This window comes from Cervus canadensis, chromosome 7, assembly GCF_019320065.1.
Source record: "Cervus canadensis isolate Bull #8, Minnesota chromosome 7, ASM1932006v1, whole genome shotgun sequence".
In the NCBI taxonomy this organism is placed as follows: Eukaryota; Metazoa; Chordata; class Mammalia; order Artiodactyla; family Cervidae; genus Cervus; species Cervus canadensis.
Window position 1 is genome coordinate 62,905,708 of NC_057392.1, and position 21,549 is coordinate 62,927,256.

General features: G+C 40.1%; 1 protein-coding gene across 11 annotated transcripts in view; it reads left to right on the forward strand.

The window, feature by feature from the left end:
- PEX5L (peroxisomal biogenesis factor 5 like) overlaps positions 1-20,841 on the forward strand; it is a 266,793-nt gene extending 245,952 nt beyond the window's left edge. For all 11 annotated transcript variants that reach the window (XM_043473663.1, XM_043473660.1, XM_043473661.1 and 8 more), the window contains 6 exons: positions 1,998-2,141; positions 5,373-5,443; positions 10,225-10,422; positions 10,787-10,952; positions 11,341-11,498; positions 19,065-20,841. In XM_043473663.1, the coding sequence (XP_043329598.1) occupies positions 1,998-2,141; positions 5,373-5,443; positions 10,225-10,422; positions 10,787-10,952; positions 11,341-11,498; positions 19,065-19,269 (942 nt within the window). In that variant the 3' untranslated portion in view covers positions 19,270-20,841. The remainder of the gene's footprint in view (positions 1-1,997; positions 2,142-5,372; positions 5,444-10,224; positions 10,423-10,786; positions 10,953-11,340; positions 11,499-19,064) is intronic.
- Positions 20,842-21,549: the final 708 nt, after the last annotated feature.

Genomic DNA, 21,549 nt, shown 5'->3' on the forward strand with positions numbered 1-21,549 from the left:
ATAGTCCCCTAATAAGAGCCCCAGAAAATGTGTGAGTACAGTCCACAGCCAGCTAAATTCCCCCCATGAAGCCCCAGCTGCTCTAGGATTTATGCTTTTAAAAATGCCTGGGAAAAAAAGAAAACACTGAGAAATCAGTTTAAGTGACTTGAAAGACAGAGATGGAAAGATAGAATTTTCTTACACAGGGGAAATACATATATAGATGTTAATGTTACAGTTCTTTGTGGTAGAGGAATTCTCAGTTTTATTCATTTCTGAATAACTTCCATGATATTTGGTTCCATCCAACAAATTTTACTGTTTACTCTGCCCTAGATACTGGGGACTGAGATGAATGAATAGTCTCTGATTTTAGGGGATTAGCAATCTACATAATCATTAAGATGTCTTCCTCCTTCCAGTACTCTCTGTCCCACAGTAGGCAAGGCAATCTCATAAAATCAGATCAACCATCTCATTAAAATCGTTAATTTTCCACAAAGCAATTGAAAGTAAGTGAGAAGAGAGAACACAGATGTACAACATCAGTCTCCAGGCTATAACCCATGCACCTGAGCTCCCCATCCCAGGGTCCCACACCCCAAAATCACTACATAAGCTGGTCATACCCTATGGATTCTGACGAAGAGTTTTGTCTTTCTAAACACCTGGGGAGAATGAAGGTCTCCCTTTGATGTATTTAAAAACCTTAGTAGCATCATCAACAGACTAGCTTGTTTGTATCTATCAAATTGGTTTTTATGATAGTCTCTGCTACTAAGGTTGCAACAAATATTATCTCCAATACTTCTGATGAGAGTTTATCAGGGCATACTTTCTCAAAATCAGTTGTGCTACATATATCAAGGGCTCAAAATAGTTCGAAGCCTTGAGCATAATAAATCCTTCTAGAAGTCTATCCGAAGATAATAATCATATGCAGTCAAAGATTTGAGCATAAGACTTTCACTGTAGTGTTATTTATGATAACAGTAAAAATTAAAAGTAACCTGAGTGACCATCGAAAGAGGGTTGATTAATTTTTAGCATAATATAAATAATTTTAATAACTAAAATTAAATGGGGCTTAAGCTACAACCTTGCTTTTATAGCATGGACTTGTTGTTTTTTTTTTTTTTTTAATTTTTTTATTAGTTGGAGGCTAATTACTTCACAACATTTCAGTGGGTTTTGTCATACATTGATATGAATCAGCCATAGATTTACACGTATTCCCCTTCCCGATCCCCCCTCCCATCTCCCTCTCCACCCGACTCCTCTGGGTCTTCCCAGTGCACCAGGCCGGAGCACCTGTCTCATGCATCCCACCTGGGCTGGTGATCTGTTTCACCATAGATAGTATACATATAGCATGGACTTGTTTAACTTATATACTCATGGAAAATACTAGAAGATTATTTGTACAATCTGTATTGTTTAAATTTTTGCAACAAAAGAAAATCTATAACTTTTAAACATGCATTCTCAGTGGAGAGATACAGCCCCACAATGGGACAAAAACTGGTTTGGTGAGTAGAAGGTGAAAAAATATCCTAGATGTTACAATAGTTCATAGCCCTCCAAAGGGCCATTGTATATAAACAGATGTACAGTATGTGGTATTAACATTTCAAGAGAGTGCATGGCAGCACTCTGCAAAAGTTTGTCCTAAAAGTCAATATTTTTAAAATCTTGTGGGTAAATGGCTGAAATAAAAAGAACAAAAGAAATAACAGAAGGAAAACAAAGTCCAAAATATTAACAGTGATCATATTTAGGTTGCAGCATTACAGGTATCTTTTTGTTTATTTTGTTATATTCAGTAACAAAATAATATCTAACATCTACACCATGAAAATGTACTACAGTCACAATAAGGAAAAAAAACAGCAATTTAAACTTCATTGAAATTAAATAAATAAAATTACTTAAATTCAAATTCGGGAAGAACTGATTGAATGTAACAATGAAGAGTTAAATCAGTGGATCTGTGTTGGCCCCTCTCTCTGTTGTAGGGTTATTACTTTCATACTGAAAACCCCTTCAAAGACTGGCCTGGAGCATTTGAAGAAGGCTTAAAAAGGCTGAAGGAAGGGGACCTGCCAGTCACCATCCTGTTCATGGAGGCAGCAATTCTTCAGGACCCTGGAGATGCAGAGGTATCATTTCCCTTCATCCTGCCAGGTTCAGAAAGGGGCTTCGTGTGCTAACAAGGGGCAGAGGGTGACAGAGCGCTCTCCTAGGTGGCATTTTCATCAAGTAAAATTTCCCAAAGGAGCTAACCTCGCTAAGTCTGATACATGTGTGTAAGTTACAAAAGGTACCTACTTTCTAACCACCTCTGCAGTGTCAACAGTGCCCAAAAAAAAAAGGTGGGGACAAGAAATGAAAAACCAAAACTGCCAACCTGGAGGCTCAGCAGTAGTTTTCACGGGGCAGGGTATGGTTTCATCTGGGTCTAGAGCCACACCATATCCCACCCTTGATTTACTCACTTAGCATTTATTGAGCATGTATTATGTCCCAAGAATTGTGCCAGGCATGGGCTGAGCTAAAGGATTGAAGAGCTAGAGAAAATGGACCAGTTGAAAGGACAGATTTGTGATCTATCTGCAAGACAAGTAAATCAGTCAGTGCAGTGTAACAAATGTGGTTTCAGAGTATGCGCAGGATGCTAGGAGAGCAAAAAGCAAGAGTTCTGACCCAGCCTTGCCCTCCAAGTGAATCCAAAGCTGAGTTTTGAAGGAGAGATGATTAAAAACTGTAAGGAGGTCCAGTTGTTGTTTAGAGGGAATGGTTCATGGGTGGCAGAGAGACAGGAAACATTGGATCCATGGTAAGAGAGGAGGAGACAGGGGCAAGAGAGAAGGCACAAAGAAGTAGCCAAGAGTTGAACTTCATCTTGAAAGCCATACGGAACCACTGTGGGAGAGGGACATGACCAGATCTGCATGTGAGACAAGCCCCTTTCTATGAGATATGAAGGGTCATTGGACATGCAGACTGGGAAACCACCAAAGAGGCTTCTGCAGCTTTATCTTGGTTCAGTAAGTCTCCCACTTGCAAAGGCCTGTAATAAGATACTGGCAGGTATAAAGGCTTCCTTTTTAGTTTATAATTTTCAGAAAACATCTTATATGGGGATATTCCCAGAGGAACTGCAGAAATTTGTATACAGTGCTGAGAAGGCAGTAGAGAATAGAGGTTAAGCCTCTGGGATCTGCTACCTAACCACGTGGTTCAAATTCCTGTTCTACTACTTGTTAGCCGTGTGAGTCCTGTGATCTGGGACAAGCCATTTAAGCCCTCTAAGGTTCAGTTCCCTCACATGTAAAATGGACATCACAATTATAACAATCTCATTGGGTATTGTGAAGATTAAGTAAATTCATAGAGATTAAAGTGCTTAGTTCAGTGCCTGACATGTCAGTATTTAGCGCTCATCATTATTATTGGTTGTACCGAGTTTGTACAGAAAGAACAAGTAAACAAATTACTAGTTAAAGCTCCTAGTATCTTGTTACTCAAAATGTTTACGGTGAAATGAGATTGAATTGAGAGTTGAAATTCTGAATAAAAATATTGGAATTTTTAGATCTATCAATTTAGAAAAGAAAGTCATTACATTAATAGGAAACTACAACCCCCTCAAAAAATAATGCCTTCATACATTTCTAAATGCTGTGTGTTTTCATACATAAAACGTCATTTGTCACAATCACCTTAGGAAGTTTAATGAAAGGTATACATTATTGTCCCAGATTCACAACTGAGAAAATGAGCACACTTGGTAACTAATGGATCCTAGATAAGGACCAGGGCTTCTGAATCAATGGAGACCCCAAGGCTAAGATAATTGATGGTCTGTGAATGGTGAAAATGATACTATACCCAAAGGCTAGGAAGATGCCCCCAGAAAAAGATTGTTTCATCAATCTTAAGAAAGCATTCTAAGATGTATGAAAGGTGAAATAAAAATAGAAGCTGCTCTGAATATATTTGAAAGATGTACAAGAGTCTCTGATATTCTGGGAGAGAAATACTCAGTACTTTTTTATGAATTTGTATCATATGTGTAATAATAACCCATGAGGGAAAAAGCTGATACAATTTTTTCAGCACTTTAAGATGACACTGGGCTTCCCAGGTAGTGCTAGTGGTAAAGAACCTGCCTGCCAATTCAGGAGATATGAGACCCAGGTTGGATCCTTGGGTCAGGAAGATCCCAGAAGAGGGCATGGTAACCCACTCCAGGATTCTTGCCTGGGAAATCCCATGGACAGAGGAGCCTGGCAGGCTATAGTCCACAGGGTCACAGAGTCAGACTCGACTGAAGTGACTTATTGCACAGCATGCACACAAGATGACGCTATATGTTTTCATAGAGTTTTGTTTTAAAATGTTCATAGCATTGACTTTCACAGGTGGGGGCAGGTTATGCAAACCTTTTTAAATCCCTACAACTGATACCCCCAGGCAAATCTGAGGACAATGTGTGTAAGACAGGTTTTGTTGATGTACATTGTGCTTGTAATGGTGTGAGAATTACTCTTCTTAAAAGTATAAAAGTGGAAATTTTTTGTATTAAAAACTTTCATTCCAGATGTGAAAAACATTATCTACTTGAAGATATTCTTCACATTATTGACTTTAGCAAAGGATTAGAAACAACTAGAGCAGTAAGGGGATTAGTGGTGGGAGTAATGGGATATCCATTTAACAAAGGAAATTCAAAATTATAGATTTTGAAGGGGATTTTATAAAAACATGAAAGAATTAACAATGTAATACAAAGTGTAAATGTAGGCTATAAAATTATAGGTATATTGCATTTTATATGTGTTTTATGCTTTTTAACTATTGTGTTGAACACATCGTGTCGGGGGAGGGTGGTTTCTTTCCCCTAATTCCTAAATTTCCTGTTACCTCTTATAGTAACTACTTGACTTTCATTTATGCAAACTACTTCTATTGTGTCCATCTCGAGATTCTTTATTGTAAACTTTCGACTACTTAGTTATATTTCTAAATTATTTTTCTACCTCTTTCCCTGATAAATGCATACTTTTATAGATTTATCTTTTGGTTTTAAGATACCTAATATCATGAAACCTCAGAGACTCAAGAGGTTTCCATGGGCCACAGGGGAGGATAAATACTTAGAGTTTGTAACTAATGACAGCAACTCTTGACCTAGATGCCACAAGAGAATTTGAATGAAGAAATGCAGGTGATGTTGTGATGTTTCTCCCTTTACAAGACTCACATCCAAGTCAGGGTGCTCCACAGAGAGGGAATTGTCACATGTAAACAAACCAGCTAAAGCACATGAGTGACTCTGCTTCCTCTTGCAACATTGACATCAGTCATTGTTTTTTATTTTTTTGTAGGCATGGCAGTTCCTCGGGATAACCCAGGCAGAGAATGAAAATGAACAAGCAGCTATTGTTGCCCTCCAGAGGTAGATAAAACTAAGCACAAAATCACGGGCCAGGTGGACACTTGTTAAAGGACTTCCCGCTGTTTCAGATTTGTCTTTTGACCCTTAAGTACACTGTACAGAATTTGACCAAGATAAGTGCTAAGACACCAGATATTATTTACATTTAGCTCTGGAGAACAATGTATGAAGAAATCATGTTCCTAAATCGCAATGTTTTATCATCTACAAATTGACCTTCGTTGGCACAAGAGTCTATGTCAAAAGCAGTCGTAAAATAGATTCACTGAATCAATAGTTCTTTTTAGCTTTCTAGCCTTCTGCAGCATCTGAAAGTTTTCTTCAGGAAGAAAATACTCAGAATAATCTCAGCATAATGCTAACTCCAATTGTCTACGAAGAATCTGCTGAGATAGTTTCATCATCCTGACCCCCTGACTAAAATTCTAGACTTCACTGGGTGGAGATAGCATCACACAATACTTGATTAGAGCCCCTATTTAAACCATGGAAAAACAGCCCCTACCAAATAGACTTTCACTTCCCTAATCTTTATAAATAGATAAATATATATATATATATACACATACAAACATATTTGTTATACATTATCAGTTCCTAAAGAACTGATATAGGTACTGTGAGGACTCACTCAACTGGAATTCCATCACCTCCACTAGCTTTGTTCATAGTGATGCTTCCTGCAGCCCACTTGACTTCACACTGAGATTTCTGGCTCTAGGTGAGTGATCGTAGCCTTGTGGTTATATGGGTCATTAAGATCTTTTTTGCATAGTTCTTCTGTGTATTCTTGCCGTATCTTCTGCTTCCGTTAGGTCCATACCATTTCTGTCCTTTATTGTGCCCATCTTTGCATGAAACGTTCCCTTGGTATCTCTCATTTTCTTGAAGAGATCTCTAGTCTTTCCCATTCTGTTGCTTTCCTCTATTTCTTTGCATTGATCACTGAGGAAGGCTTTTTTTTTAAATCTCTCCTTGCTATTCTTTGGAATTCTGCATTAAAATTGGTATATCTTTCCTTTTCTCCTTTGCCTTTCACTTCTCTTCTTTTCATAGCTATTTGTAAGGCCTCCTCAAACAACCATTTTACCTTTTTGCATTTCTTTTTCTAAGGGATGGTCTTGATCCCTGACTCCTGTACAATTTCATGAACCTCCGTTCATAGTTCTTCAGGCACTCTATCAGATCTGATCCCTTGAATCTATTTGTCACTTCCACTATATAATCATAAGGGATTTGATTTAGGTCGTACCTGAATGGTATAGTGGTTTTCCCTACTTTCTTCAATTTAAGTCTGAATTTGGCAATAAGGAGTTCATGATCTGAGCCACAGTCAGCTCCCGGACTTGTTTTTGCTGACTGTATAGAGCTTCTCCATCTTTGACTGCAAAGAATATAATCAATCTGGTTTCAGTGTTGACCATCTGGTGATGTCCAGGTATAGAGTCGTCTCTCGTGTTGTTGGAAGAGGGTGTTTGCTATGACCAGTGCATTCTCTTGGCAAAACTCTGTTAGCCTTTGCCCTGCTTCATTCTGTACTCCAAGGCCAAATTTGCCCATTACTCCAGGTATTTATTGGCTTCCTACTTTTGCATTCCAGTCCCCTATAATGAAAAGGACATCTTTTTTGGGTATTAGTTCTAGAAGGTCTTGTAGGTCTTCATAGAACTGTTCAACTTCAGCTTCTTCAGCATTAGTTGTTGGGGCATAGACTTGGATTACTGTGATATTGAATGTTTTGCTTTGTAAACAGAGATCATTCTGTCGTTTTTGAGATTTGGACTCTTTTGTTGACTATGAGGGCTACTCCATTTCTTCTAGGGGATTCTTCCCCACAGTAGTAGATATAATGGTCATCTGAGTTAAATTCACCCATTCCAGTCCATTTTAGTTCGCTGATTCCTAAAATGTTGATGTTCACTCCTGCCATCTCCCGTTTGACCACTTCCAATTTGCCTTGATTCATGGACCTAACAGTCCAGGGTCCTATGCAGTATTGCTTTTTTATATATATATAAATTTATTTATTTTAATTGGAGGCTAATTACTTTACAGTATTGTAGTGGTTTTACCATACATTGATATGAATCCACCACGAGTGTACATGTGTTCCCCATCCTGAACCCCCCGCCCTCTTCCCTCCCCATCCCATCCCTCAGGGTCATCGCAGTGCACCAGCCCTGAGCACCCTGTCTCATGCATCGAACCTGGGCTGGCGATCCATTTCACATATGATAATGTACATGTTTCAATGCCATTCTCCCAAATCATCCCACCCTCGCAATATTGCTCTTTACAGCATCAGACTTTACTTCCATCACCAGTCACATCTACAATTGGGTGTTTTTCTCCTTTGACTCCATCTCTTCATTCTTTCTGGAGTGATTTCTCCACTGATCTCCAGCAGCATACTGGGCACCTACGGACCTGGGGAGTTCATCTTTCGGTGTCCTATCTTTTTGCCTTTTCATGCTGTTCATGGGGTTCTCAAGGCAAGAATACTGAAGCGGTTTGCTGTTCCCTTCTCCAGTGGACCAAGTTTGTCAGAACTCTCCACCATTACCCATCTGTCTTGGGTGGCCTTTAGTTTCATGTGAAGTCAAGTGGGCCTTAAGAAGCATCACTATGAACAAAGCTAGTGGAGGTGATGGAATTCCAGTTGACCTATTTCAAATCCTAAAAGATAAGGTTCTGTGAAAGTGCTGCACTCAACATGCCAGCAAATTTGGAAAACTCAGCAGTGGTCACTGGACTGGAAAAGGTCAGTTTTCATGCCAATCCCAAAGAAAGGCAATGCCAAAGAATGCTCAAGCTACCACACAATTGCACTCATCTCACATGCTAGCAAAGTAATGCTCAAAATTCTCCAAGCCAGGCTTCAACAGTACGTGAAACATGAACTTCCAGATGTTCAAGCTTGATTTAGAAAAGGCAGAGGAACCAGAGATCAAATTGCCAACATCTGTTGAATCATTGAAAAAACAAGAGAGTTGCAGAAAAATATCTACTTCTGCTTTATTGACTAGGCCAAAGCTTTTGACTGTGTGGATCACAATAAACTGTGGAAAATTCTTGAAGAGATCAGAATACCAGACTACCTGACCTGCTTCTTGAGAAATCTGTTTGCAGGTCAAGAAGCAACAGTTATAACTGGACATGGAAGAACAGACTGGTTCCAAATGGGGAAAGGAGTACATCAAGGCTGTATATTGTTACCCTGCTTATTTAACTTATATGCAGAGTACATCATGAGAAATGCTGGACTGGTTGAAGCACAAGCTGGAATCAAGATTGCAGGAGAAATATCAATAACCTCAGATATGCAGATGACACCACCCTTATGGCAGAAAGCAAAGAAGAACTAAAGAGCCTCTTGATGAAAGTGAAAGAGGAAAGTGAAAAAGTTGGCTTAAAACTCAACATTCAGAAAACTAAGATCATGGCATCTGGTCCCATTACTTCATGGCAAATAGATAGGGGAAACAGTGACAGACTTTATTTTGGGGGGCTCCAAAATCACTGCAGATGGTGACTGCAGCCATGAAATTAAAAGATGTTTGCTGTTTGGAAGAAAAGTTATGACCAACCTAGACAACTTATTAAAAAGCAGAGACATCACTTTGCCAACAAAGGTCCATCTAGTCAAAGCTATGGTTTTTCCAGTAGTCAAATATGGATGTGAGAGTTGTCCTGTAAAGAAAGCTGAGTGCTGAAGAATTGATGCTTTCGAACTGTGGTGTTGGAGAAGACTCTTGAGAGTCCCTTGGACTGCGAGGAGATCCAACCAGTCCATCCTAAAGGAAATCAGTCCCAATTATTCATTGGAAGGACTGATGCTGAAGCTGAAACTCCAATACTTTGGCCACCTGATGCAAAGAACTAACTCACTGAAAAAGACCCTGATGCTGGGAAAGATTGAAGGCGGGAGGAGAAGGGGATGACAGAGGATGAGATGGTTGGATGGCAGCACCAACTCAATGGACATGAGTTTGAGTAAGCTCCGGGAGTTGGTGATGGACAGGGAGGCCTGGCGTGCTGCAGTCCATGGGGTCGCAAAGAGTCGGACACGACTGAGCAACTGAACTGGACTGAGGGCATGCTAATCAAAGTCTTATCCACAGATTGCCAGCATCTCCTCACCAGGGAGCCTGTCTGACCTGCACAGCCTCAGGCTGCCCCCCAGGCCTACTGTGTCAGAATTTGCATTTTCCCAGATCCCCAGATGATTCTCATGCACATCAAAGTTTGAAAAGCCCTTGCCAGAGGCTAGTGGGTTAGCATGAGGGGGTGCCTCTGCCTCCTAAATCCACATTAGTAGTCTAGAAACCCTGGGAATTTCCTTCTCCTTTACAAAGCACTGTACAATCTTTTACATCTTAACATTGAAATTTAGTTCAAGTCAGTTTGCTTTTTGGATAAGATACATTTAATATATTGATAGCTGTTGTTTAGTTGCTAAGAGCAGCATTAAAATAATGATATTCCCTACTTCCCATTAGATAAACTAATTACTGCCAAATTATGTGAGGGGATTAGCCATATTTTTTACAGTTTTTAAACCATCTCATTAAAATTACCAAATGCATTCATAAGACTGGAGTTGTAACTCTTAAAAATGGGCAGAGGTCCCAATTTTCATGTAGATAAATATGGTTATTTTCCAGAGACTTAACAGAAATTTAGCAATGCTTTGCACCATTTAGTCAATAAAGTTTTCTAAAGAACTGTTCAAACTCTGGCTCCAGAAAATTCTGAAATTGACTTTTATTCTCGTCTTTCAGGTGCTTAGAACTGCAGCCCAACAACTTGAAAGCTCTGATGGCTTTGGCTGTGAGTTACACTAACACCGGCCATCAGCAAGATGCTTGTGAAGCTTTAAAGAACTGGATTAAGCAGAATCCAAAGTACAAATACCTTGTGAAGAGCAAGAAGGGATCTCCAGGCCTCACCCGGCGGATGTCTAAGTCTCCAGTTGATAGGTAACCTTCTTGTTAAATTACATCCGTGTACACAGTCAGTCAGCTTCGGGGCAGCTAACAAGCTTCAGGTCCCCCCACCATGCATTTCAGGATGGGGGTGTAGGATAGCATTTTGCTGAAAGAGCAGCACTGACTGAAAAGGCTGATCAGAGACCAGAACCAAACTTTGGACACATGATCTACTTGTGGACACTCCTAGATGTTTATCTGAATACCATATTTCAAACTCAAATACTTCGGGCATATAAATAACTTAAATACCAATGTGCCAGGTTTTATAAAGCCTGAGAATTAGGTATGGGGAAAAGTAAATCATCTGTGTTCAGACTATTTGGCCAACAAATCTGATTTGTTTTCCTCGTAGCTCTGTTCTGGAAGGAGTAAAGGAATTATACCTGGAAGCTGCCCACCAAAATGGAGATGTGATCGACCCAGATCTGCAGACAGGCTTGGGGGTGCTGTTCCACCTGAGTGGAGAATTTAATAGAGCAATAGACGCATTTAATGCTGCCTTAACTGTTCGACCAGAGGTAAGTGTGTAGCAAGAAACCAGAAGATTGTCTGTTAAAAGTAAGTTTTCAGAGGTTACATTTTGTGCATTTCTGCTACACTTTATTTCCCTGAATCCAGTGGTTTAAAGTGATCAGTACTAATGATATGCTACCATGGATGTTAATACCTAAGAGACCTAAAATAGAAACACGAATTGCCTGATAGCATCAAATGGTAGCTGCTCCTTAATGAATGAAAGTCATTTCAGAGGGTTGTCCATAAAGATTTTTGAGTAATTCATCAGTCATGGTCCTTGTCCATTAGCACTGACACATTTTTAGCTATCATCCTTCAGCCAGGAATGTTGGAATACTGTGTCATTGTGACTTGTACAAATTGTTACGAGAGCTCAAATTTTTTCATCAGGACTATTCATTATGGAACCGTCTTGGGGCAACCTTGGCAAATGGAGACCGCAGTGAGGAGGCTGTGGAGGCCTACACACGAGCACTGGAGATTCAGCCAGGCTTCATCCGGTCCAGATACAACCTGGGGATAAGCTGCATCAACCTGGGCGCCTACAGGTGAAGTATGGCAGCAGGCTAATGCTAAGAGTCACACTCAGGGCTGAGGTTGATTAATCTGAAAGGTTGTTTCTCAGTAAAAATACCTCCTTTTGTGAAGTAATCTCCTCCTGTTAAGGGTGAGTTTCAGATCTTCAGATCCTGAGGGCTGTTGAGACAGGAACTGTCCGCCTCCATGTTTCTTAGTCATTAGAGAACAGCAATTATTTGGGCATCTTGTGAAATGTAGATTCTGGGGCTCCTCTCCCAAAGATTTTGATCGATTTGGAGTTAGGACAAGTCATCTGGGTTTTTAACACCCCCAAGAGCAACTCTTCGAGAAACGTGAGCAGTCCAACCCGTCATTTCCCAGGTAAGGGGGAAAATAACCATGGCTAGGAATGGAGGAATACAGAAGAATGACTCAACAAGGTCTCAGGGCCAGTTTTTGGCAAAGCACAGCCAAGAATCCAGATTTTCCAAACCTAATTTACAAGTAAAGTTAGTTTAAAAAAAAAAGGAAAACTTCAAAGGGTGGGTTTAAAGTTTGGAATGTCTTGCTCCTTCTCTCGTGACTCCTTATTTTCTTTCAGGTGTATATCCTCTATCTGTTCCCCCATCAACACGGAGCATAAATTACATTTATTTCTTTTGAGTAATAAAAGTTTGGGTGGTTTTTCTTCTTTCTTTTCCTATTATTTTCTATTTTCTAAATCAACAGGTATTACTTTTCTTAAGTGGGGGGAAAAAAGAGAATGTTAGTGTCAAACTACACAAAAAATGTAAACCCCTTCTCATTCTCAGAGCCAGGCTTTTAGAATCAGACAAACTTGGGTTCACATCAGAGCTCTGCCATTTACTGGTTTCATAATTCTGGGCACATAACTTTGAGCATCAGTTTCTTCACTTGGATAAAAAAATAAAAGACGTAATATCTATATTGCAGGATTATAGTACAGGTTAAATGTAATTGCCTAGCACAGAACTGATGTTCAATACCTAGTAGGCATCATTAGTCTGAGTATTGTCATTGCCATCATCATCATTATTATTACCATTTAGATAAGTCATGAGAGAGCCACATAACTGGATTGTACTCTTTTGACATCTGAAGAATTGCCATCTCTGAACCGCATTAGAGCATTTTGCCACCGGCAAATACTGAAACTTTAGAAACGAGTTGCTGCATTTATCCTCAGAGGATATTAGAAAGAACATTAGTCACTAGATTGCACTCTGTCCTCTAAGAGGATCTTACTCAGGTCAAAACCCAAGAATAGCTGAGTGATTCCTGAGCACCCACTCTGTTTTATTCTGTGGACATTGTGAAGTGTGTCACAGCAAAGGCCCTCTTTACGTCAGCCACACAAAGGGCCAGAATCAAATTGTGCCACGTCCCTGCCCATCAGCCTGATGATGCATGTTCCATCTATAAGCTTCATTCCTGACTCTGATTCCCCTAACCTGATTTCTTATTTTTACTCCCTTTATTCACTTACTAGGTTGGTTGTGTATATAGATTTTATAACACCTTAGGTCCTTCTTCTGGAACAAGAAGAGATGTAAACAAATGCGCATGTACACATAGACATATTAAATTCACTGAAAGAAGCCTTTTAAAAAAAATTGAAGCATAGTTGATTTACAATGTTGTGTTAGTTTCTAGTACAGCAAAGTAATTCAGATATATATATATTCTTTTCCAGGTTCTTTTCCATTATAGTTTTTTACAAGATATTGAATTCCCTATGCTATACAGTAAATCCTTGCTGTTTGTCTATTTCATATATAGTAGTGTGTATCTGTTAATCCTAAACTCTGAATTTATCTCTTCCTCACCTTTCCCATTTGGTAGCCATAAATTTGCTTTTTATGCCTATGAGTCTGTTCCTGTTTGGTAAAGAAGTTCATTTATATCATTTGTTAAGATTCTACAAATAAGTGACGTTATATTATTTGTCTTTCTCTGGCTGACTCCACTCAGTATGACACTCTCTAGGTCCACCCGTGTTGCTGCAAATGGCATTCTTTCATTCTTTTTGTGGCTGAGTACTATTCCACTTTATACATGTATACATGCCCCGTATCTCCTTTATCCATTCATCTGCCAGTGGACATTTAGGTTGCTGCCATGTCTTGGCTATTATAAATAGTGCTGCTGTGAACACTTGCGGGGGGGGGGGGGGGGGGGGGGGGGCGTGTCTTTCCAAATTAGTTTTCATCTTTTCCAGATATATGGCCAGGGGTGGGATTGCTGGATCACATGGTAACTCTATTTTCAACTTTCTAAGGAACCTTCATGCTGTTTTCCATAGTGGACCAACTTACATTCCCACCAATAGTGTAGGAGGATTCTCTTTTCTTCACGCCCTCTCCAGAATGTATTATTTGCAGACTTTTTGATAGCCACTCTGATCAGTGTGATTATAGTTTTGATTTGTATTTCTCTAATGATTAGCGATGTTGAGCATCTTTCCATGTGACTGTTAGCCACCTGTATGTCTTCTCTGGAGAAATATCTCTTTAAGTTTTCTGCCATATTTTGATTGGGTTTTTTGGGTTTTTTATATTGAGCTGTATGAGCTGTTTCTATATTTGGGGAGTTAATCCCTTGTTAGCGATATCATTTACAAACATTTCTCCCAGTCCATAGGTTATATTTTCATATTGTTGATGGTTCCTTTGCTGTGCAAAACCTTGTAAATTTGATTAGGTCCTATTTGCTTATTTTCGCTTTTATTTCTTTTGTGTTGAGAGACTGACCTAAGAAAACACTGGTACAATTTGTTTCAGAGGGTGATTTGCCTATGTTCTCTTCTAGGAGTTTTATGGTGTCATGTATTATATTTAAGTCCTTAAACCACTTTGAGTTTATTTTTATCTGTGGTGTGAGGGAATGTTCTAACTTCATTGATGTACATGCTAAGCTTTAGAAGAGCCTCCCTTACATGAACATTTTGCAAAGCTTCCAGATGAGCTTTAATTGTAACTTCTTACTGTAGAAAAAAAAAATATGAGGGGTCAATGAAATACTTTCTTGGCATTCACAGTAGGGCAGCTATTTGCAGGAGGCCATGAAAATCCATAAGAGGTAGAAATGGACAAAATTTGCTGACGTGCGAATTTTTAATCTCAAGCATAAAGTCTCCAGTAAAGAACGGGTCAATTTTAGGGTTGACAGATAAAATGTAGAATGCCCAGCTAAGTTTGAATCTCAGATAAACACAAGTATGTGTTTAGAGAAGTATTTTCCAAATATTGCATGTTACATACTTAATAATGAAAATTACTATCTGAAATTCAGATTTAATTGTGCATCCTGTAGTCTTGTTTGCTAAATCAGTCTATTTTGATCGGTTCAGTTCAGTTCAGTGGCTCAGTTGCGTCTGACTCTTTGCGACCCCATGAACAGCAACACACCAGGCCTCCCTGTCCATCACCAACTCCCAGAGTCCACCCAAACCCATGTCCATTGAGTCGGTGATGCCATCCAACCATCTCATCCTCTGTCATCCCCTTCTCCTCCTGCCCTCAATCTTTCCCAGCATCAGGGTCTTTTTCAGTGAGTTAGCTCTTCGCATCAGGTGGCCAAAGTATTGGAGTTTCAGCTTCAACATAAGTCCTACCAATGAACAACCAGGACTGATCTCCTTTAGGATGGACTGGTTGGATCTCCTTGCAGTCCAAGGGACTCTCAAGTGTCTTCTCCAACACCACAGTTCAAAAGCATCAATTCCTCTGCGCTCAGCTCTCTGTATAGTCCAACTCTCACATCCATACGACTTCTGGAAAAACCATAGCCTTGACTAGATGGACCTTTGTTGACAAAGTAATGTCTCTGCTTTTTAATATGCTGTCTAGGTTGGTCATAACTTTCCTTCCAAGGGGCAAGTGTCTTTTAATTTCATGGCTGCAGTCACCATCTGCAGTGATTTTGGAGCCCCCCAAAATTAAGTCTGTCACTGTTTCCGCTGTTTACCCATCTATTTGCCATGAAGTGATGGGACCAGATGCCATGATCTTAGTTTCCTGAATGTTGAGCTTTAAGCCAACTTTTTCACTCTCCTCTTTCACTTTCATCAAGAGGTTCTTTAGTTCTTCTTCACTTTCTGCCATAAGGGTGGTGTCATCTGCATATCTGAGGTTATTGATATTTCTCCTGGCAGTCTTGATTCCAGCTTGTGCTTCCTCCAGCCCAGCGTTTCTCATGATGTACTCTGCATATAAGTTAAATAAGCAGGGTGACAATATACAGCCTTGACATACTCCTTTTCCTATTTGGAACCAGTCTGTTGTTCCATGTCCAGTTCTAACTGTTGCTTCCTGACCTGCATACAGGTTTCCCAAGAGGCAGGTCAGGTGGTCTGGTATTCCCATCTCCTTCAGAATTTTCCACAGTTTTTTGTGACCCGCACAGTCAAAGGCTTTGGCATAGTCAATAAAGCAGAAATAGATGTTTTTCTGGAACTCTCTTGCTTTTTCGACGATCCAGCGGATGTTGGCAATTTGATCTCTGGTTCCTCAGCCTTTTCTGAAACCAACTTGAACATCTGGAAGTTCACGGTTCACATACTGTTGAAGCCTGGCTTGGAGATTTTTGAGCATTACTTTGCTAGCGTGTGAGATAAGTGCAATTGTGCAGTAGTTTGAACATTCTTAGATACTTTGAAACAGCAAAGTGTTTTGACTATACTTTGTGGGCCTTTTTAGGGCATGGGAAACCTTGTGAAATAATAAACATCTTGCATCTTTCCTGAGAAAAAAGACCATAGGCTTAAATGCATTCTGAAAACAAGTTTCACTTTCGGTATAATTATGTCCTTAGGAAGTAACAACCCTCAGTAGAGATGTGGCTCAGAAAAAAGCCATGAGCTGGTGCCAATTTGTCCATATCCACTGGTCTTGGAACCTAAAATCTCCCTCAAGAATGCAGGTGTCTGTGTATGGACCTATACCGTGCGCTGTTTCTCATCTCACATGTTCTGTGAAGAGTCAAAGGCAAGCACTCTCCTCATACTGTATACAGTTGAAATAAGGAGAGGAAATTATTGGTATGAAACTGAGGCGGAGCTTAAAATGCTCCCCTTTGTCAGTAGAAGCTTCAAAGTAGAGCTTAGACCAAAAAAATCTTAACCTTTTCAAAAGTGAGGGCTGGATTGTTCAGTCACTAAGTTGTATCTGACTCTTTGCGACCCCCTGGACCTTAGCCTGCCAGGCCCCTCTGTCCATGGGATTCTCCAGGCAAGAAAACTGGAGCAGGTTGCCATTTCCTTCTCCAGGGGATCTTCCTGACCCAGGGATCGAACCCACGTCTCCTGTCCTGCAGGCAGATTCTTTACCGCTGAGCCACCTGGGAAGGAGCCATTCGAAAGTGAGGACCCCATTTTAGTTGAAAACATAAATCTCATCCCCTTTTTTATTCTTAGTAAAATGAGGGAAACCTACTATAAAGTGAAGAATGCTTTTAAACGAATGTGCTTTTTCTTAATCATGACATAACATTTAAAACACTTTTAACTTATACATACATGTGTGTATGTATATTTGGAACTGTTCACACTTGTATGTGTACAATCTTCTGAGTTCCCCAAAGACCTCTGAGTCCTTAGGCTGGGGAACAGGCTTAGACTATCTTCGTGAGAAAAACCTAGAGTTGCTTGACGAGGCGAGCAGGCTAAGGCTAGACTCTTCTAGGCCGTTACCCTCCATGGCCCTGAGACCACTGCCACACAGTAGGGCGGGAGCCGCCTGTGCAGGAGGGCATTCCAGCATCTTTCCTCCCCAGGGTTCTTACAGGCCTAGGATGATGAGAGTAAATGGAGTCATCATCATTTGAGCTGTGCCAAGGAAGCCAGAAAGGGCCTCCATGGCAAACTTTCCTTGTGTATCTGTTATAAATCCTCCTCTCTTGCTTGATCACAAGAAATCCAGAAGAGGGGTGATGAGAAAACACCCACTCCCTTCCATTACCCAAATTGCTACATCCAGTGCCCTTTACTTCCAGGCAGATCTAACGTGTGTGCATTTAGTCGCTCAGTCGTGCCCGACTTGTTGTGACCCCCTGGACCATAGCCTACCAGGCTCCTCTGTCCAACGGGATTCTCCACACAAAAATACTGGAGTGGGTGGCCATGCCCTCCTCCAGGGTATCTTCCCAACCCAGGAATTGAACCCAGGTCTCCCATATTACAGGTGGATTCTTTACTGTCTGAGCCAAGCAGTGTTGATGAGCAAATGCCTGAATCATGTGCGCTCGAATCAGAAATCCAGCCTTGCTTTCCTTATGGTTTCTTAGGATGCTTAACAGTAACTTCCTTGTAGGACTAAATGAGATCAAATGTGTGAAAAGCTTTTAAGAAGAGTAAAGAAGAAACAAGTTAAAGAGACGCCATTCTTGGCAAAGACAAGTTTGTCAGATATGTAATACATGTTCCAGGTGATGGGGACCTAAGAGGGCGGTTCCAGGAAGTACGCAAGCAACAGAAGCAGGGTCGTGGACCACAGGAGCTAGGCCTTTGGACAGCATCTGCCTAGGCGGGTCACAGACTTTTTGTTCTTGGGACCCCTTTACACTTTTAACAATTATGGAGAATCTGAAGGGACTTTTGTTTATGTGGGTTATACCTATCAATATTTACCATATTAGAAATTGAGAAAAGTTGAAGAGATTCATTTAAAAATAATAAACCAATTATATGTTTATATAAATTATATATTTTACCAAAAAAAATTCCCCCAGACAAGCTGTTTACTGAGAAGAGTGGCATTCTTTTACCATTTTTGCAAATTTCTTTAATATCTTGCTTATAGAAGACATTCTTACTCTGCTTCTGCATTCAGTCTATTGGGATATCACACATCATAAAAGTCGCTGGAAAACTCCGTTGTATATTCATGAGGAAATGAGAATGAAGCTGTAAAATGACATCTCAGTATTATTATAAAAATAATTTTGACCTCACTGATCCCTAGAGTTCCCCAGACCACACATGGAGAGCTATTGACCTAACTTAATGATAGAGCTTTCACATAAATGATTCAGCTACACCTCACAACAAGGTTCTTAAATGACTTTTATTCAGTTGGGGAAACTGAGACTTAGAGAAGAAAGCTGCCTAAGGCTAAATAACCAGCTGCTTTGAAACTCAAACTCAACTGAACCCTGGCTGCCTCCTATTTTGAGAAAAGTTAAACTAATGAGAAAAGCTAAACTACATAGTTTCAGAGTAAGGTCAGATGCCTCCTCTGTTTATACAAATCACACCTGCAAAGGTATTAAGTCATCAGATCATTCCTGGAGCAAGGGGAAAATCAAATGCATTAATGAGTTGGCAATGGTTCTAACTGTCCCATGTGACATACCTAAAACATAGTTTACTTTCCTTCTTTCTGATTTCACTATGTTTAATAATGACTTCACAAAGGAACAGTGAGAGAATCAGAAAGCTGTTCACCTCGTGATCCAAAACACCAAAGAGGTGGTTTTGGACTTTAGACCAAGATGATAATTCGTTTTTATCTTACTTCTAAGTTGGCTAACTCTGAAATCTGTTGAATTTTTAAATGTCTGTTTTTTTACCCTCTTAGAGAAGCGGTCAGCAATTTTCTCACTGCCCTCAGTTTGCAAAGAAAGAGCAGGAATCAGCAGCAAGTCCCTCATCCTGCCATCTCTGGGAATATCTGGGCTGCCCTTAGAATTGCCCTTTCTCTGATGGACCAGCCGGAACTCTTCCAGGCGGCTAATCTCGGTGATCTGGATGTCCTCCTAAGAGCTTTCAACTTGGATCCTTGAAGGAAAAGGGGAAAAAAAATCCTTCATCTATGTAATTGTACTGAGAAATGCAAAACTATTTTATTATGAATTCCAAAAAAAGGATAAAAACGGATGTTCAAAAGGCCATGGTGATATAACCCAAGGGAATTCCCACAGACAATGCCCAGTCTCTGTTCAAATACAAAAAGCACAAAACATTGCATAGAGTCAAGTTTGGGCTCGAAAGAACAGAGAGACACAAGACAAAACCAAGATAAAGTGACCATGTTTGAATACGCTTCATAAGTCGTGAGCACACTGCAAGTATGTTCCTGGGGTTTTTCCAAGTGTCCACTTGCAGCTGATGGACATCAGCTTGCACATCTAAGGAACTTGCTCATGGGGCACCTGGAGAAAGCAGTGCCTTGGATCAGGAAATTCTGTTTCTGAACTGTCCTCTGAAATTCCCCCCTTTTACCAGGTTGAATATAGTTTGGGCCAAGGTGCATGCACATATATTAACTCTTGACTGAAAAGAGGCATTGCTTAAACACGTTCCAATTTTAACTTTTATTGTAGCCCTTTGATTTCAGAGAGGGAGCTTTGCTGGCAAAAGCAGTTTTTGCACTAGAAATTTTTGCTCTTCCCAATCAAAACTTTTCTGGGATTGTATATATGCACTTTACTATCTTATTTATGCCTTGCTGGAGTTTTGTTTTGTTGCTCCAATTTTTAACTTGGGGGTGAAAGACTTGCGAACTCAGCCTTGTTAGATCAACGGACCAAATAAAAATTCCTGAAAATAGTTTTTCATAGTGTAGGGTTTTGAAGGCGTGTTTTTTCTTAAAGCAGATAAGACATAGGTGTAAATATGTCAAACACAGATCTTATTCACATGCTTTTCTGGGACTCTGTATGAACTTAAGCAAAAGATAAGATAGCATTCACAAATTCTCTACAGAAAGGTTGATGATGATGTGATTTCTATTGAGTTAACATTAACTTGCTTAAATGTCATATTTTCCTTGCGTTCTAACTGCCATTCACAGTTAATGTTCCTTTTAAACTGTTAATATTTTAAATAGTATTTCTTGAGTGATAAATACATCTTTCCCTTAAAATTATGCATATTCTTAGTTCCATAATAATCTGCCCTGCTCACCCTTTTGCATTCTAAATGATAGAAGATCAGTGTCTTCAAGCTGAACCTCACTGAACGTCAGTGGTTTAATATGAAAGATGCATGCGTGGCTTTCACTTTGAACATGTATCAAGCATCAGGAATTTTCTGCTGGCAGTAGTGTTTTATGTAATTGGTTATAGTCCACTCAGTTCTTCAGAGTGTTTTGTGCCTGTTGGGAGTTTGGTGATTATTTGGAAAGACGTCGTTTTTTAAAGATTTAGAAAAATTGTTTGCAAAATGCTAACCAAAATATAAATTCACTGATGTCCAATTCGAGTAATTTGTCCTGGTTAAGTGGTCCTCTTCGTCTTCACTGTGTCTCTGTCCTTCCTCTAGAATCTTCCCCAAAGCAATCCAAGCCCATCTTTTTTCCTTATGTTCTTTGGTTACTAATAGCTGGATACATTCATGACTATAGTTACCACAAATTTGGTTCAAGAATTTAATTGACTGGGGAGTTAGCTTCTGCTGGAAGATGAGAGAGGAAATGTACACACATGCTAAGACATGGAACTCTTGAGGTACAGGTAGAAATGCTCTCTTATGTCAGAAATCTCTAGGGTAGGAAGGGGTCCCAAGGACACATGAAACCACAAGCACTTGAGGCTTCCACATATCATAACCTATCCTAGTGGATAAAGACAAAGAGTTGAGGGCCTGTGGTGGTGCCAGACTTTTATCTTCATGTCAAAGCCTACCTGGGCTAGGTGATGCCTCCATCTGGCCAGCAAGAGACAGAGGCACTAGGGCATTCACTGTTGGGCAGGAGTCCCAACCCAGGGTTGGCCTCCTTCCCTGTGGTCTGAAAAGCAAAACAGAGCTCAATAATACTTTCAAAAGAATACCTGGTATTCTTTAGAGTTTCAGAATCCTAGAAACTCGGTCTGGAATGGACTCTTGGTGCCCAACTCCAGTCCGTGACAGATGCCTGCTTGAGTATCCCTAATGGAATAGCATCCATTCTCTGCATGCTTATCCTCTCCATCCCTGTGCATCACTGGCTGCTCAGCTGACTTGCATCCATCATAGACCATTAGGACAAACTTTACAGGTGTTCTATTTATGAAGTCATTCTATACTTTCAGTAGTCAACTGAATTTGCAATAAACATAGGCTGCTTTCATAGCCTTGCTGGC